At 39.6% G+C, this 17,847-nt stretch overlaps 1 protein-coding gene across 1 annotated transcript in view; it reads right to left on the bottom strand.

Annotated features, from left to right (window-relative positions):
• Positions 1-145: 145 nt before the first annotated feature.
• The window catches only part of wdr90 (WD repeat domain 90), a 28,529-nt gene continuing 10,827 nt past the window's right edge, over positions 146-17,847 (bottom strand). The window contains exons 16-43 of the mRNA XM_074663732.1: positions 17,368-17,520; positions 16,879-16,994; positions 16,646-16,756; positions 16,126-16,361; positions 14,314-14,450; positions 14,064-14,194; positions 13,821-13,951; positions 12,635-12,796; positions 12,394-12,522; positions 11,953-12,086; positions 11,822-11,862; positions 11,619-11,729; positions 10,436-10,597; positions 10,261-10,343; positions 10,062-10,164; positions 9,671-9,792; positions 9,302-9,458; positions 9,029-9,219; positions 7,596-7,758; positions 7,301-7,424; positions 6,848-7,019; positions 4,430-4,552; positions 4,180-4,348; positions 2,918-3,048; positions 2,559-2,702; positions 1,314-1,430; positions 1,120-1,204; positions 146-999 (exon numbers count right to left, since the gene is read on the bottom strand). Of these exons, the coding sequence (XP_074519833.1) occupies positions 842-999; positions 1,120-1,204; positions 1,314-1,430; positions 2,559-2,702; positions 2,918-3,048; positions 4,180-4,348; positions 4,430-4,552; positions 6,848-7,019; positions 7,301-7,424; positions 7,596-7,758; positions 9,029-9,219; positions 9,302-9,458; positions 9,671-9,792; positions 10,062-10,164; positions 10,261-10,343; positions 10,436-10,597; positions 11,619-11,729; positions 11,822-11,862; positions 11,953-12,086; positions 12,394-12,522; positions 12,635-12,796; positions 13,821-13,951; positions 14,064-14,194; positions 14,314-14,450; positions 16,126-16,361; positions 16,646-16,756; positions 16,879-16,994; positions 17,368-17,520 (3,796 nt within the window). The 3' untranslated portion in view covers positions 146-841. The remainder of the gene's footprint in view (positions 1,000-1,119; positions 1,205-1,313; positions 1,431-2,558; positions 2,703-2,917; positions 3,049-4,179; positions 4,349-4,429; positions 4,553-6,847; positions 7,020-7,300; positions 7,425-7,595; positions 7,759-9,028; positions 9,220-9,301; positions 9,459-9,670; positions 9,793-10,061; positions 10,165-10,260; positions 10,344-10,435; positions 10,598-11,618; positions 11,730-11,821; positions 11,863-11,952; positions 12,087-12,393; positions 12,523-12,634; positions 12,797-13,820; positions 13,952-14,063; positions 14,195-14,313; positions 14,451-16,125; positions 16,362-16,645; positions 16,757-16,878; positions 16,995-17,367; positions 17,521-17,847) is intronic.

Raw genomic sequence — 17,847 nt, 5'->3', positions numbered from 1 at the left:
GAGAGGGGGAAACTGCGCCCTCTGCTGGAGGGACAGACACACTGCTGCCTCACAGTTTACTGTGTTTCTAGGAAGTTTTCTTAAATTAAAATGAAAAAGCAAGACAAAAAAATCATGAGAAGTATTGCAAAAATAGTAGCAGCTTTATTAAAAACATTTTGATCAGGTAAGAACAAATGCTGAACCAGCAATCATTTAGAAAATCAGATTACAGAAATAAAGTTATGATAATTTCCCCAACCAGAACAACATCTCTACAACAGAGATAGCCTGAATGTACTATTCACTAAAATAATGATATATTTATACACTGGTTGTGCTCATTATGTCTTCACTGTGGTTTTTACACTGCTTTACCCCCCACTAGGCTGACTCAAACCTTACTACTCTCTGATTTAGCAGAGAAAAGTTTCTCCTGACCTTTGAGCCTCACCAGGTGCTCTGCTCTTACATTACAAAAATGATTTGAGGTTTGACCTTTACTACTTTTAATTTCTCAAGAAGTTTTAATTAAGAGTTCTGACTTAAAGTTATTCAGGTTTAAAGTTAGAAACTTGAATCATATTTAATGAACTGACTCTGTAACTTGCTTTTATCCAAAAACGTCACATTTCAGTAACCTGACAGCTGCTTTAAAAAAAAACCTCAATAAATAGTAAAAAAAAAAAAAACTAAATAAAACTATCATTAAATTTCTGAACTTTGAAATCATGCACAATAAAATGACAAAGCTTCTCTTCAAATTAAATAATTGTTCTTTAAAAAAAATGCATAGAAAGTTAAAATCACATCGAGTTACAAAATGAACCAGCAAGTTTGAACCCCTAAGACTGAACTGCCCTCACAAACCCTGCACCTCCCACAGCAGGATCTCATTATAAGCCACAGTAAAGAGGAGCTCCCCTGAGGGGGAGAAGTGACACGTCTGCAGCGAGTCGCTGTGCTGCAGGAAGTCCTGGAACCTTCCGCCGGTCGGCTCGATCAGCTTCAGAACTCGCTCTGACGGACAACGAACACACCAGGGGATTAAGATTGAATAGATTACAAGCGTCCAATCACAAATGACACCTCAGGTAAAATTTATCCAACATCAAAAACTGAGTAAGATCTGAGATTTACCTTTTGATCCCACAGCTACGAGCTGACTCTTAGAGGAGAGGCTCAAACATGTGGCCCAGTGAGGGAGGGTGATCTTTTTGATGATCTGTGGAAAAATCAAATGTTTGAGACACACACAGAAGTGCCTCTTCCAGGGAAAACAGCCCGACACAGATATAAGGTAGAAAAATAAATCATATCAGGATCTGCTGCACCTGTTTCTTAGCCAGGCTGTAGAAAGAGAGCTCCTTCTCTACTCCATACCTGCTGTAAACCACCACGCTGGGGTCTGACGGGCAGAAGGCGGCCAGGCTTGGAGGTGGGCCATCATCCTACGAAAATGAAACACGTTAGGTGTGTCATGGTCAGTTACAGCAGAAGTCTGCAGCCTTTACTTTCATAGGAGCCATTTACCCTCAGCTCACCTGAATTAAAGTCATTCAGGAGCCACAAAATCTACTTTATCTTCTCAATAAAAACTGTAAAATGTTTAAAATTTTAAACTTAGTTGAAGTCTAGTGAATAAAAATCTAAACAAATTTTTTTGTACATATAAAATTGTACATATGATGTTTTAATTTGCAACAGGGTATATGCTGAAATCCTGAGGTTAAATTCAATACCTTTTTAAGACTTTTTTAAAAACCTTTCAAAAAGTTTAAAGTGATCCTCCGGGATGGAACAAGTTGGGTCCTATCACAAGGTTTAGAGCAGAAATTACCCCTACAGCAGTGTTTTAGTGCAGCAGAAGCCCAGAGCGCTCGCACCAAACACCCCCTCCCTGCTCCTCTGCTGGTTTCCTCTGCACTCAGACGGGGCCATTTTTTACTTGACCAAAAACACAAATAAAAGGACTCCCACCTAAAAAATCTGATATGGGTCTGCATTCACGCTTTATTTAGAGAATTTTCAGCGCGTTACTTTCACACAAAAACACCGCTAAATAAGGCTCTAGTTCTCATCGTGTCATAAAACGGCACTACCTCCGCTGCAGAGCCACAGCTGGCTACGAGGCGCTTGCCGCTTAGTGTATCAGTCCGCGCACGGCGTGCCTGATATAAATAAACGCAGGTAGTCTGCCAGGACAAAGAGACACGATGAGAACTAGAGCCTTATTTAGCGGTGTTTTTGTGTGAAAGTAACGCGCTGAAAATTCTCTAAATAAAGCGTGAATGCAGACTGATATCAGATTTTTTCGGTGGGAGTCCGTTTATTTGTGTTTTTGGTCAAGTGAAATATGGCCCCGTCTGAGTGCAGAGGAAACCAGCAGAGGAGCAGGGAGGGGGTGTTTAGCGCTCTAGGCTTCTGCTGCACTAAAACACTGCTGTAGGGGTAATTTCTGCCCTAAACCTTGTGATAGGACCCAACTTGTTGTATCACTTTAATGCTAAAGTATTTCACCATCATCTTACATATAAACAACACTTTCAGTCACATTAGGATTCATTGTAAAACGATACCCCAGTGTAGACGGGAGCAGGAAATGTCAGCCAGTCCAGCAGGTCACACTTGTCTTTCATCCAATCAGCAGCCCACACACTGACACGTCTGTCGTCGCTGGCGGCCAACCACAGCTCATTTCCCTCCAGTCCGAGATCCTTACACTGAGAATAAGACGATAACTTTAGAAACGTCAGGTGAAAAATACGTCTTGAAGAAGCTCGAGTGTAAAAATGTTCACATAAGATCTGCAGCAGCTGAAAGGAAATGTCAGACGAGGTCACACGTACTGCAGGGCGCCACTTTATTTCTCAGGATCAATGAGGAGATGAAAGTTTGCCGTCGTTTAAAAAAATGAGATTTCGCACTTTTCACAGACCTGCTCATTCACACACTGAATGGAGGTGATGTGGGCTCCTCTGTGGTCTCTGAAGACACGAACAGTCGCTCCATTCACCAGGCTGCTGACTGCTATCAGGCCATTCTTCCCAGCTGAGAGGGTCACATGACCTGCGAGGGGCCAGAAATGGAGAAGCAGCAGAGAAAAGAGCTGTTTGAACAGAACAAGTGCCCTCTTTCTCCTCCAGGCATTCTCCATCAGTCCTTGGATTAAACTGTGTCCAATACCAGAGAGGTAGTCTGTGTTTGTGGATTTCTATGATTTATTGTTGACGCCTTTCAAGCCGTTTCGCAGCCTTAGATCCACAGGTGGCGCTCTGCTGGTCATTTAAAAGTCGAAATGCAAATCTTAAAACTCACTTTTACAGATTATTTTTTACAAACTTCTACTTACTTAATTTGAGCTTAATCACACTTGTTGTCTTATTCTCTTCAGTTTTTTTTCTTATGCTTTTCATAATTTGCTCGTTCAACGTTTTAATTTTTTTATCTCTCTTTCAGAACTCTTAACTTTTTTTCACCTGATGTAATGTCGTCATTTTCCCTTTTTTTTTAAATTCATCTTTTTTTTAAATCGTTCATTTCGTTGTCTGTTTAATATCTCACTAACCTCTAACCTCCTTCAGCCTGATTTTCTGTTGTCAGATCTCTGCCATGTTTTTAAGTGTCAAAGCACTTTGTAAACAATTTGTTTATACATAAAGTTTTTTGTCATAAAAAAAGTTTATGATATAGAGCAGTGGTTTTCAAAGAGGGGGCTGCCAGGGAGCTCAAAGTGGTCTCTGAAAATTGGAGGAAAGGGGAAAAAAAAATAATCTACTCATTTATGTATTTTTCCATTTCCAATTAGGTTTCTTTTTTTGTTTGTAACCATTTGTCCTGAACAAATGAAACGAAGGTGATGCTGCCGTGCTACTTTCGCTCTCAGCCATTATTGTTTTGTACACAGCAGAGAGCGTCACTGCGTCTCTGCACTGTAAATATTGCGAAATGAAAAATTTATATCAGCAAAAAAATTATATCGGTATTTTTAGAAGATGGTATGATACGGCCCACCCCTACCCTGGTACAGAGTTTGCTCCCCTTGCTTCTCCCTGGTGTCTATGTCTTTGTTCTGATGCACAGCTCTCCTCGTGCCCTCAGACTGACCCTCTTTGATTACACTGTTCAAGCATGAAAACTGACACCAAACGCTGTGAACACCATGATTATAAATAAACGCAGAGGAAACGCTGCTCTCACCACTGGCAGAGTACTGAACAGCAGTGACAGCCAGCTGGTGGGGCTGCATCTTCATCTCCATCTCTGAGGAGGAAAGTCTGAAGATCCTCAGGGTGCCGTCGCTGTATCCTGCAGCCACACACGCGCTCTCCTTCCTGGAAGCAGGACTCCAGCACACACACCCACAGGCCTGACGCACAGAGACAGAGGAGGGATTACAAAGAGCCACAGCATTTAAAGCTTTTCCAGTTTGTTTCCTTTGCATCCTCACCTGGCTCAGCACCTGAAACTGCACCACCAGCTCGTTGCTGAAGACTGACCAAACCCTCACACTGCCGTCCTCACTGCAGGTCGCGAAATGTTTCTCATCAGCGCTGAACGCCACGCCGTTCACCTGCTCGCAGAGAGGAGAACACGTCTGTTCATTTATCAAGACTGGAACGAAAAGTTTCATCAAAGAATTCAGTGAAGACAAGTCGGTACATCAAAACACTGGAAACAAAATCAAAGAGAAGTCAAAGGCAGTCAGTCGGTGAAAACCCACATGACACAACAACAAGTTGATAACAGTGATTAGTCTGTTTGTTCCTCCAGCAGGCGATTTAAGGATCACAGCCGCAGTCTAAACTCAAGTCTGAGACAGCCTCAAGAAAAGACAATAGAGTGGTAAAAGCTGCACTTTCCAAAAATTAAAGGGTCTCCTTGTCAAATCTTTTCACCGCTTTAATGTCAGAGGTTTTTTTTTTAATCTTGATGTAAGTTACGACTACAAATGTGTGATTAAAGAGATTTTGTTACTGTCCGTTCCCGTTTATACTCCTCACTAACTGCTTCCCTGCTCTTCCTTAAATTCAGTCTGACTTTCTTTAGTCCATGGTTAAAATAACGACAGGTAAGGGAAAGTCTGTAAGGATGTTTGACTGACAGGTAGGGATGTAACAATACACTCATGGTTTGATACGATTTCCTATGCTGGGTTAATGATGCGATTTTCTCACACTCCTTTTGACAGAATGAGCTCGCAGACAAAATATGACTCACACACAAATATATTTAAACGTATAAAAATGACAAAGTGTTTTTTCTCTTATTTTTAACAAATTAAAGAGAATTTGATTGTTGATTCTCTGAGGTAAACGGCAAATCCAGTTTTTTATTTTATTTTATTTTATTTTTGTGATTTTTATTTTTTTATTTATTTTATTTTTGTGATTTTTATATTTTATTTTTGTGATTTTTATATTTTATTTATTTTAATTTTGTGATTTTCATATTTTATTTTTTCATCTTGAATAACAAAAAATAAATTCAAAAAAGACATTTTAAACAAATCTCAATATATTTAAAGGTATAAAAATGACAAAATGTATTTTCTCATATATTTAACAAATCAAAAAGAATTTCTTTTGAATCTCTGAGGTAAACTGCAAATCCAGTTTTTTATTTTATTTTATATATATTTTTTTTGTGATTTTAATTTTTATGTATTTTATTTTAGTCATTTTTATTTTTTATTTCTGTTTATTTATTATTTTAGTGATTTTTATTTTTTATTTATTTTATTTTTGTGATTTTTATATTTTATTTTTTATCTTGCATAACAAAAAATAAATAAAAAAAAGACATTTTAAACAAATCTCACATCAGAATAACTGGATGAATACTGCAAATTAAAAAAAAATCTTTAAAATTAGCTCATAACTTCTTTAAAATAATGTCCAAATTTATTGTTGCAAGTCACAATTGGTAGGTTACTGTTTTTTCAAGTTTCTTTGACATTTACTCCAATTCAAAGGTAAGAAGGTGGCGATTAGCAAATAATTTATCTGAAATGTTTTTAGAAGTTTCCCAACGTTTTTGCTGTTTCCAGAGAAGCAGGTGATAAATATCTGCTTAGTTCGTGAAAACAGAAGTTAGCTTGTTTCCTCTGATAATTACATTTGAAATGTTCAGTGAATAATTCAGTTTCCCAATAAGCAGTTGATAGTTAGCTATTTGTTGTTTAATTTTACCAAGTTCTTTAGTTCCCAGTTTGTTGATCTGCATCATTGAGATCAGATGTAAAATGATAAACTTTATGATTAGGCCGATAATGTTTGACATGATACAACTGAAGGCTTCAGATGTGATATTCACCCAGAGTGGGGTTGTAAATTGGCCTTACCTGATTGTGATAGACACTGAGAGAACAGGCACACTGCAAAACAGAATCTGGACAGAAGTTATGAGATAATTTCAAAGTAATAAGAAAAAACTTTGTCTAATTATTACCTAAGTGCGATGAAATTTGAGGACTTCTTTAGAGAAAAAAACAGCCATCTGCTGTTAAAATAAGGCATCACAATTTATTTTATCTCATCCGATTCTGATCAGACGTCTCATGATATATTGTTACATCCCTGTTGGCAGGTGATTAATTCATGTCCTCAGCGGTGACTCCAGCCCAGCTGAGTAATGATGGTAATGATGTCCCTATTTCTTTTTTTAGCAGCAGAGTATTCTGCAGATAATTAGGGATGAAGGGACCTAACTAACCCGGGTAAGTGTCTGCAGAGACGTTTCAGTCAAAATGAGTTTGACCTTTGGAGGAGCAGACGTGTTGATCACAGAAAAAGAAGTCGCTCGGCAGAGATCATTTGGATCCCAAATTGTTCCTTTCCAACTTCAGATCAGGAAAACACACCGTTACCTTCGTCTTGTGCCCGCTGACCAGTCGGGTGCTGGTGTTATCCGACCAACTGATGTACCACAAGGTTCCCGCCGTGGTGCCGACAATGCCCATGTCCATGGTGTTATCAAATGCTGCACTGACTGTCGTCCCGTCCAACATGATCTCCTGCTCCAGAGCCACCATGGTCCCACTGAGGGACAAAGACCAGGAACAGGGGCCAAGCAGAATCAGAGTGGCACTTCAAGTCTCCACAAATAAATCGAACCAGAGTTTTACAGTCAGGAGCAAGCACATGAAAGTGAGTGTACCTTTCTATCTTTGCATAAGTAAGTCTTAAAATATAAAACCAGACCCCCCCCATGTGTGTTCTTTTTGGAGAAACAGACCCACAACAGAAGGGTGTATAAATATAACACCGTGACAGAAAAACACACAGCCAGGATAAGAGCAGGAACAGAATGTGCTCCAGACCTGTCAGCTGCACTGCAGACCTTTTCCTGAGGCTTCAAACCCGGCACAGCTCCGACCCCCCACAGTCTCAACCAGCGGGAGTTGCTGCCAGTCAAAAGTCGGCTCCCTCGACACAGCAGCACACCTTCGCAGACAGAAACACGTCAACCCACTCACATGAAATCAGGTGACAGGAGCACTTTGATTTCACCAAGCTCAGTGAAAGGAATCTGACCAATCAAAGACGCTTTAACTCTTTTGTTCGAGTAATTTATCTACAAACTAACTTTAACTCCACTGCACTGCTTCATCTTACCAATCTCGCCCTCATCAGCTTCCCACGTCATGAAGCAGAGCCGCGTGTCAACATCCCAGACGCAGACGTGTCCTCTGTTGGTGGCTGTGAACAGGAGAGAGTCCGTGTGGTAGCACAGAGCCGTCAGCTCCACGTCACCTACCTCTGCTGGAGCTTTCACCTTCTGTAAGAGGCAAAGGAAAAGTTGTGTTTCACACTTATCGGCCAGAGCCAATACAAAGATGAGTCCTGATGCGCTAAATGACTAACCCCCATGTCCAAGGGTCTTCAACCTGCGGCTCTGGTGCCTCATGCGGCTCTTTGACTCATTTGCAGTGGCTCCTTGTAGCTTTAAAAAAATATATAACTGAAACAAATAACTTTTATTTTTCTTATGCAGGGTATTGAAATTATTAGAATTATTATGTTTCTGCAATTTTTTTAATATGAGTTTTTTAAATTTTTGCCAATTTTAAAGATGTTACATTTCTTTAAAAATGTTGGCAATTTCATGAAATTTCATTTTTAAAAAGTATTTCTAAAAAATTTGCAGAGGCTCCTTGTAGCTTTAAAAAAACATAATTGTAACAAATATATATATATATATATATATATTTTTTAACACAGGGTATTTAATTTTTTTGGCAAATAATCATTATTATCAATGAAATTATTATTATTATTATTATACATTTTTTGTGAATTTTTAAAATATAAGGGGTTTTTAATTTTTGCCAATTTTAAAGATTTTTAGTTTCTTTAAAAATGTTGGCAATTTTGAAAAGTTTATTTTTTAAAAATATTATTTATTATTATTATTATTAATTTTTTTGCGAATTGTTAAAATATAAGGGTTTTTAATTTTTGCCAGTTTGTAGGATTTTAAATTTCTTATAAAATTTTAGCAATTATTTGAGTTTTTTTTTAATATTTGTAAAATATTTTTTTTTACCATTATTATTACTATTATTATTAACAATTTTTTGCAAATTGGTGATACATGAGTTTTTTTTTTTTTAATTTAATTTTAAAGATTTTAAATTTCTTCAGAAATGTTGGCAATTTTGTGAAATGTAATTTTTAAATATTTGTAAATTATCATCATTATTTTAAATTTTGCAAATTTCTCAAAATTTTCCTTACCAATCTTTGAAATTTTGACAAATTCTTGAAATTTCCAACTTTCTTTACTAATTTGTTCATTAAATTTATTACAAACAAAAAAATAGACATTTCATGTATATTTCTTAGATTTTAACTCTGTTTAGAATTTCATCCACTTTATAGTCTTTATTGTGAAGAAAAAGTGGATTTTGTGGCTCCTGAATGACTTTAATCCAGATAAGCTCGTGGCAAAATGGCTCCTTTGAAAGCAAAATTTGCAGACTCTTGGACATGGAGATGAGTGCAGCTACCATAGCGACATCTTTATGGTAATTCCTGGAGCCACCTACCTTGAGGTCTATACTGGAGCCTTGGGCGTTAATGAGGCAGAAATAGGCCCCCTGGCTGCCCACACAGGCCATCTGGCTGGCTGCTGAGGGGCTGAAAGCCACATCGTGAACCGGCCCAGACAAGTTTACACTGGATAGCAGCTGGAAGGTCTCAGTGCTCCACAGAGCCAGAGCTGGCTCAGAGAAGTCCCCTTCAGGTCAGTGAGAAAAAAACATGCTCAGTGGTCACAGAGTGATTTAGCAAAACATCCTTCAAATCCAAGTTTTACTCACCAACAGAGAGCAGGAAGTGATCATCCCTGGAGAAAGCCAGACTCTGCACTGCCCCCCTGTGATAGGAGATGGTTTTATGACAGGTCCCATTCTGGATGTCCCAGATGCAGATCAGGCTCCTGGTCCCATCACTGTCCCCTGATCCTGAAGCCATCATCTGTACACAGGGGAACACAGGCGGGCACGGCAAACATAAAACATGTCAGAAATATACCAACACAGCCTGCTTCTCGATCCTTGAGTTCTTGAGGGACATGGTTAAGTTTTCAGAATTGTTCACACAGACATCTGGTTTGAAACTTTCCAAAGACTTGTAGAAAACTTTCCTCCATTTGAATCAGCAGGCCTGAGCCCCGACCCGAAAAATACCTGAGCATCATTTGTCACTGCGAGACAAGAGATCTCCTCGCTGTGGCCGTGCAAGTGTCTCTGACTTCCTGTGTGAAGGTATTCCACCACCACCAAACAACCGCAGGAGTATGCAAAGAAACCTGTGACAGACGTCAAGAGAAGTGTAAAAATAAACCAAACAACTACACCTCCCTTTGCTTTTTCTTTTATTTTTCTGAAAATCCCAGTCCACAGAGTTTGTAGCTGCAGGTTTTATTTTTTTAAACAGTTATTGTTTGAACATTCACTTTAACAATGGTGAAATTTTATCAAACAGAAATAATCTGATTGATTTCCATCCCTATCTGTATAACTGAACTCTTCTCTGCTCACAGTAACTGAGTCAACATTTCACATCTTCTGAACCGACCTTTGTCTGGGCTCCACACCATGTTGCCTCGCCCATTTCCATTATAGCCAATCACAGCTTTTAGTTTAACACCCTCCTGTTCGTGTCGAGGAGGCGCAGCAGCCTGAAGCAGAAACATGAGACAAAGTCGGCACAAAAACCACTGCGTTTAAAGAAAACCCAGTCGTTCATGGAGCAGTTTCTGTGAAGGTGTTTTTACCTGCTCAAGAGAGGAGGTCTTGAAGCGAGGGAAAAAGTGTCGGTAACAGTCAGGACGTACCGGCTTCTTCTCTTTTAACTCAACTGAACAACAGAACAACATGAAAAAAAAACAGATCCAGCTCAGCTCAGCAGTTTAATGTGCAGGTTAATAGCTAATTAAGTTGAGAACTAACCAATGTTATGAAGGCTGGAGCTGAAGGGAGGAGCGTTGTCCAGCTCTGTGACTTTAAGGACAGAGACTGGTCTGGGGTCAGGGGACGGACCTGATCCAGTGGCTGGTTGGGAAACATCTGGGATGTTTGGAGCATCTTCACAGGAAGACAAAGAGCCCAAAACTGAAGCAAAAGAAAAAAGAAAAGAGGAGCCTTAAGTTTCTGCCTTTAATAGCAAAATATACATTTTGTTTTTCCTGGAGCTGTGGTCTGCAAAGGTCTGCAACGTTCACTTTCAAAGAAGCAATTTAGCCTCAGCTCAACTGGATTAAAGTCTCTCGAGAGCCACAAAATCTACTTTGTGAACAAAGACAAAAAAGTGTCTTAAAGTTAAAATCTAGTGAATAATTATTGAAACCAGAAGTTTTTCTAATTTATAAAATTGTACAATGTGTTGTTTGTCAATTTTAAATAAATTTAGAAAAAAAATAATGACTTTTAAATTAAAAAAAAAACTCCTAGAAATAAAAAAGTTCAATTATTTTCATCTGCAAAAATAAAAAAATGAAATTAAAAAATTTGCAAAAAATAAAAAATAAAATAAAATAAATATTTGATTGGGTTTAAACATGAAAAAAAATAATTCACAAAATTTCCATTTTTTGTTGAAGTTTTAGAGTTTTGCAAAAAAAAGAAACATAATTTTGCAAAAAAAAAAAAAAAAACGCAAACATTTCAAACAATTTTGAAATTTCAACATTTGACAAAACTGCTAAAAACTGGAAGACTAATACATTTTTCAAAATTTTCAGAGCCACAAGTTGCAGACCCTTGCTGTATTTGCTTGGATCTCTACAGGGAAGTGTGTGTCTAAAAACAGGGGGTTTCTAGAAGCTGAACAGATGACTGTGACGTAGCACAAACTGACAGAAAAGTAGATGAAATTCTATAAAAAGTTAAATCTAGTGAATTACTATCAAAACCAAAACTTTTTTTGTTTTGTTTATGAAATTGTATGTAATGTTTTTTTAAATAAATTGGCAAAAAATATTGAAATTTCAAACATTTGCAAAAATGTCAAAAAATTTGAACTATGAAATTTGAAAAAAAAAAAAACACAATTCAAAAAAAATATAGAAATTCAAACAATTATGAAATTAAAAAAATAAAAGTGAAATATCTAAATTTTTAAAAAAACTCTTACCCCCTCCATTGGTCTGGTCTGTTGTGCTGACATCCAGCAGGGGTGGAGGTGAGGAGGGGAGAGGTGCTGTCTGTCGAGGCATCCCATGGGACAACCGGACTTCTGGTTGAACTGGTCCATAACAGAAAAAAACACAGATCATTCACTTCCACCAAGCTGAAGAGGAACATCTTCATTTATTCCCTGCAGATATGAGCTCGTACCTGGTTTAGAGGCCTGGATGGAGCTCGCTTTAAGAGGTGAACTGTGGGTAAGACAGGTATTAGCAGACAGATCTTTGAAGGTTAGAAACAGAAAAATCACAACAAGATTCTGGTTTTATTCTCAGATTTACCTTCTGTCAGCCAAAGAGTCCGCAGGAAGTGCCAAGAAGTCCCAGAGGAAGATGGCGTCCCCCACAGACACCACACCAAGCTGGTCAGGAGTGAAACTCACCTGGGAAATGGGCTGACTGTGGCCGATGAACATCTGGGGAGAGAAACAACTGTTCTTTTTAATGTCATTCATGAGATGCTGAATATGTTATAATGGTTTTTAGGTCGGTATCTTACTTTTTGAGCTTTGATTTAAAAAACTTAGATATAAGACCAGAAAAAATGGAATCTTAGTTGTGGAAACTGCAAAGACAAATGCTCTGAAAATTATTTTTTAAATTATTTTTTTGTAACCTTAACAACTCCACAATATTATGACCCATTGTTGATAAAGAAAACAGCAGCGAACAGCTCACTGTTCCACAAATCCAAACTTAAACCCAGAAGACTGAGATTCCTACCTGTGAGTTCACATCCAGCTGCATGTTATAGTCCCACACTTTCACGTCATTGTGTCCCGCTGTCAGCAGGAATCGCGCGTCTTCGCTCACAGCCAGGGATGAGCACTGATGTTTGTGCACTTTGGACACCTGTCAGGACAGGACAGTTATATCCAGCCATCAACAAAGACACTTCACCGTAAGGCTAAAAACAACAACAACAACAACTGAGATTGAAGGTACTGGAGTTCAGCCGTGTTACCTCCCGGAGCAGACGACCTGTCTTGGTGCAAACCCAGAGGATCTTGTTAGAGGATATTGCTACCAGTAAATGTTCAGTGGAGGCCGGGGAGAAGCAGACCTTCAATGCAGAATCAACACGAGGACTCTCCACATCCAGGATGCTCACATCGATGAGGAGCAACTGCAAAGAGGAGGGAGATTTTTTAATTCAGAGTACAGCAAAATCACTACAGGCCAATCCAGAATGACTGAAAGCATGTCTGTGGGAGAGAAACAGTATTTTGAGGTGCTGCTACAAAGGCAAAACTATTAAAGCTGCCGCCCTCCCCTTCATGCTGGTTTCACCTCCAATTTCAATGTTTTATCCCTTTATTATGTGTGTGTTACACATTCCATTTTCCCGCCTCAGTGAGTCACATGACCAGCTGCACGGAACTCTCAATCATTGTGACATCATCCCCAACTGCTGCCCTCTCAGGAGTAAAATTGACTGAGGTTTTGAAACGTCTCTGCACAGCTGCCACAATTTGACCAAATCTCTCTAAAAAACATATTTTTGGAGCAAATTTTGTCAGGAATCCATCCATGTCATTTTCAAAGCTGTACCACTTTTACTTTTTTGTGTAGAGGCCTAACTGCTGCAGCTTGTATGGAGTTTGATCCTTCTCTCCCATTCATTCTAATATGTGGAGCTGAAAAGGGCTTCTTCGGGGTTCACCGACTTTGAGGGCCTGTCATTCGAAAACCGTTTGAGAAATAACAAATTCCCAAACAGCGTTTGTAAAGCAGGGATCACTCTTTCATCAAAGCGAAATTCAAGCAGATACCATTTATGGCCTAGGAGTAGATCATTTTTGTTTCAGGCCCCAAATTGTGGAATCGTTTTATTTTTAAAGGCAAATTGCTGGCTTACTGTTTGAGATAGGTCAGGGGGTGTCTGCATTTAACTTGTGTATCTCAATGAGATTAACATTTCAACGTTGGTTTGAGCTCTCCATGACACTCCTACTCCTATAAAGAGCTGTTTCAGTGTGCCTAGGAGGCGCTGGAGAGGACATTTTGGTATCTTGGGATAATGAGAAGAATCCAAGGCCAACACTGCCTTGTCACTGGGTCACTTGGCACTTGGCACTGTGTCTTATCTGATCTGAGTGATCTAATCGAGCAATGTGACAAACAGTAGCCACTGACAGGAGTCTACAGACCTCATCTAGAGACGTGGAGTCAGCGATGGTGACAAGATGCTCAGAAGGGCCGACAAAAGCCAGGCAGCGGCTGTCGGAGCTCACAGTCAGAGCGTCTGGAGCACATACGGTGCCTTGAGCCACCACGTTACCTGCAAAAAGAGGTCAGAGAGGAACAAATATTTGAAACTGGCTTTTTTATTCACTGTTTGAATCCACTGGGAAACGTGATCTCTGCTAACAGCACAGAATCAGTCAACGTACACACAGCTCTGATCACACTGTGTTCTTCCACAGAGGCATCGTAAAGTGCCAGAGAGCCCTGGGAGTCAGCGCTGAACATGAACTCTCCGTTTGGTGTGAAGACAAGACCCACGATCTCTCCTCGGTGCTGCCTGGAATATCCACACACGACAGGTTAACAACACAAAGGCAGGAGTCAAAGGAACTTTTCAGTGATTAAACACGAACTGAAGTTTTCTCACAGATGTGCGACTGATTACGAAGGACATACTTGTGTTCAGCCAGCAGCTTCGCACTGGAGATGTCAAAAACTCGGACGATGCCTGAGCTAAAGCCACAAGAAAAGATCTGCTCGCTGGGATGGAAGGCCACAGAACAGGGGCTGTCCTCAGACACAAAGTCAAACATCTGGAGACAGAAGACCATGAAAGACATTCAGTCACACAGTAAAAGTTAAAATGAGCAACTTATGGTAACAAAGGTAAAACCAGTTTTTTAACTCATCACGACCCAGAAAGAAATTTTATTTCTAACAAAAGATATTTCTAACAGTTTGCTGGCTGAGTTTATAAATGTAAGGGCTGGGATGATATGTTTTTCTCCTGATTTTTTTATTATTTTTGGGCTGCCGATTCAATTCAAAGTGCGATCCTTTGCTATTTCCAATTTTTAGTTTACTTTTTAAAACCAGACCAGGTTAAAAAGTTGAATGATGATGATGATGATGTCTACAGACTATCAGGAGCCATATTTCCCAACAAATGCACATCACATGAGAGTCAGTTTTGAAGAGTTATTCAGGGGATCTGACATGTCAACTTTTTCCAACCTAGCTTAAAAACAAAGACTGAAGTGAAGGATTCATATCTGAAAAAAAAAGTTTTTGATTAAAAAATAAAAAGTCGGACACCACAATACAACATTTTTGTTCCCATGTTAAGTGTGAGGGGTTCCAAATTATATATTGTTATTCTTGATGGGGTTTTGCCTTTCTGACAAAAAACATCATTTTTTTATTCTTAGAGAAGTTTTCACTTTGTCTGAAGGAAAACTAAAGTTAGAAGTCATTTGAAGTTTAATTTTTATAGTGTAGTAGACTGATATAATAATAATCAGAGTCACGTTTTGGCAATATTAGATTTTTTTTATGTAACATTAGTTGCACCAAGTGACATTTATCTGTTTCACCAACTGACCTCGTCTTTCACCAAGTCATTTTTTTTCAACGTTAGTTTCATGTCACAGTAGCTCATGTGACAAACTTGACACGCTTTATGTTTTCAAGTTAAAGCTGTGGTCTATGATCTTGATTAACCTTTCTCGGCGTGTCTTCACCAGCTCAGTTTACAATGCTATAGATGCGTGGCTAACTTATGCTAGACAGAGTCTATCCATTCCGACCAGCAGCGTCCAGTCATTAGGTCATAAGAAGAGTTATCAGCGTCAGTCTTATGTCCAAAATCCCTCTGCAGCTTTTTCCACCGGTTGTTCATTTCTAGTACATTTGGCACCTGTATCGCTCATAATTCTTCCCAGCTTCAGCCTTTTCCTCAAAACTTTTTTTGTGGCGGGTAACAGTAGCAGCGTCCTGATTTTGGTCTTTTCCAGCTCCATGACGCTGAGCAGCTAGCTGACGTGAGAGGGGTGGTGGGGAAGGAACCCGAAATGAGGGGAACGGTGGTGATGTGTGAGGTATCCTGAGGCTCTAGCCAATACTCACCCCTATGACAACTCACTTTAAAACTTTTTCCAAAAGTTTGAACTGAACTGAATCCATGAATAAGTAATGTTGGAGACAACAGTTTTGGAAACAGAGTTCCTTTTTAGCCAACAAATGAAAAAAACTTTTCCATCAGGGAGCAAAACTGGAGCCACCCCGGGCTCTGCCTAAACAAAGACTGACAGAAAGTCATACAGCTTGACTCTGTACCTGGACTGGAGCTCTGAGCCCGTTTGAAACCAGACTGTGTTATAATCAGAGCCAAAGGGAATTAAACTGAGGATTTAAGATCATTATGACGCTGATAAATCCTGATCTCATCATGCAGAGGTGAAAAAACCATCAATTGTGATCCTGGCTGACCTGCTGCAGGGAATCCATGTTCCAAATCCGCACTGTGCCATCAGAAGACGCCGTCGTCAGGTGCCGACGGACGCCATCCACGCTGAATCCAAGAACGGTGTCCGTATGTGACCTCATCAGAGTGCTGTAGCCTCTGCTGCGCACATCCAGGAAACCCAGATTACCCGTGGATGTGGCAGCAAGGACGTGAAGGCTGTCTGATGAGACTGACACCAGGCTCACTGGTCCCTCATGCTCTGCAGAAACAACACGTCTCACCAGGATTGATGTGTGCAGGGAGTTAAAATCAAACACACCCATCACTTTCATGGGTATAAGTGAAATAGAAATCCTAAAATAACTGGAAAGAAAAGTCTGAATTCCAGCTCAGAGTTTGTTTTTAAACCACGTTCAGCACAAGCAGGAAATATGGAAATGAAGAGCGTCTAAATATTCATCAACAGCTTCCTGAGGAGTGGGAAATGTCAGTTACTGTTTATCTGCTGTGGGGAAATATTATTCAGCATCACGCTGCCCCTACCAGCCTCCAGGAAGACTGATGAAAAGTCGAGAGGCCACAGACGCAGGAAGCCGTCTTCAGAGCCGGTGGCACAAAAAGACGAAGACACGCTGATGCTGTTGATAGAAATGCCTGCAACTCACACACACAAACACATATACTTTATATTCCTCACGTTCTTCACAGTTTTCCCCCAGCCCTTTCTTTTGACTGTTTTATTAGAAACATCCCTCTCCGATTGATTCCTAACTAACCTGTGTTTAAAGCCCAAGTCCCTCCGCGCTGTGCAGGCAGCAGCCTCCGCACATTTCTGATAACAACTCTGCTGTAGTCGATCTCAAAGATGTGGCCGCTGCGACTGCTGGCAAACCTGTGGGGAGTAAATAAAGAGGGAAAGTTTTTTATTATCGTAGAGTTTTCAGCTTTATTTCAAGCTAAACCCACAGGTGGCATAAAACATGAATGTGGTCTCAGGGATGTCAGCTCTCGGTTTCTGTGGAGGAGTTATGAAGCACAAAGATTGCAGAGGAAATTGCAAACTTCTCCCACGCAGATGGAAAGATAAAGAAATAAGGTGAAGAATAAGACTTTTTATCACAGATCATGAGCTTGTTTCATCCTACTTTAAGATGAACACTGAGGGGAAGTCCATGGCTTTTTTGTGCAAGTCTGAAAATGCAACTGTTTGCACTTGGCTTCATTTTTAAACACTTTGCTAAAACAGAAGGTTTTTGCTTTCTTACAGAATTTGCTCATCAATATTTCGGCTCCCCTCCTGGAACGCCACATCTGTGAAATCAATGGAGTGATATTCTCCCAAATTGACAGGACAGGACCGCAGCGTCCCATTTCTCACTCTCCACAGGCGAATGTTGTCACGACCGCACGAAACCATCCTGGAAATAAGAACAATCACGGGAGAAACAGAAATTTTTGATAAACGGAGCCGCTTGTTTCACAGAGGCTTAGCCCTGAAACACGTTTCCATAACGAACGTATTTGTACGCACAGCACAAGTAGGAGTGGACAGTGTGGATAAGTGAGTGATCCTCTAATCAGGGGAACATTTTAAGTCCATGGGGTAAACTTATCAGTTCTGATATATATTAATTTCAAGCAATGACAGATTTTACAGTGGGTCATTTGGCTGATATTTCATTTTCATTTAATACAGAAAGTTCACAGCTTCCATCATTTATTTAGATTTCTCAAATGTCAAGATT

Source organism: Halichoeres trimaculatus, unplaced genomic scaffold (genome assembly GCF_033239565.1).
Source record: "Halichoeres trimaculatus isolate MK-OKI-2021-1 unplaced genomic scaffold, fHalTri1.1 fHalTri1_scaffold_23, whole genome shotgun sequence".
In the NCBI taxonomy this organism is placed as follows: Eukaryota; Metazoa; Chordata; class Actinopteri; order Labriformes; family Labridae; genus Halichoeres; species Halichoeres trimaculatus.
Note: the sequence above shows the minus strand (reverse complement) of the source record. Positions and strands in the feature narration are given on the sequence as shown.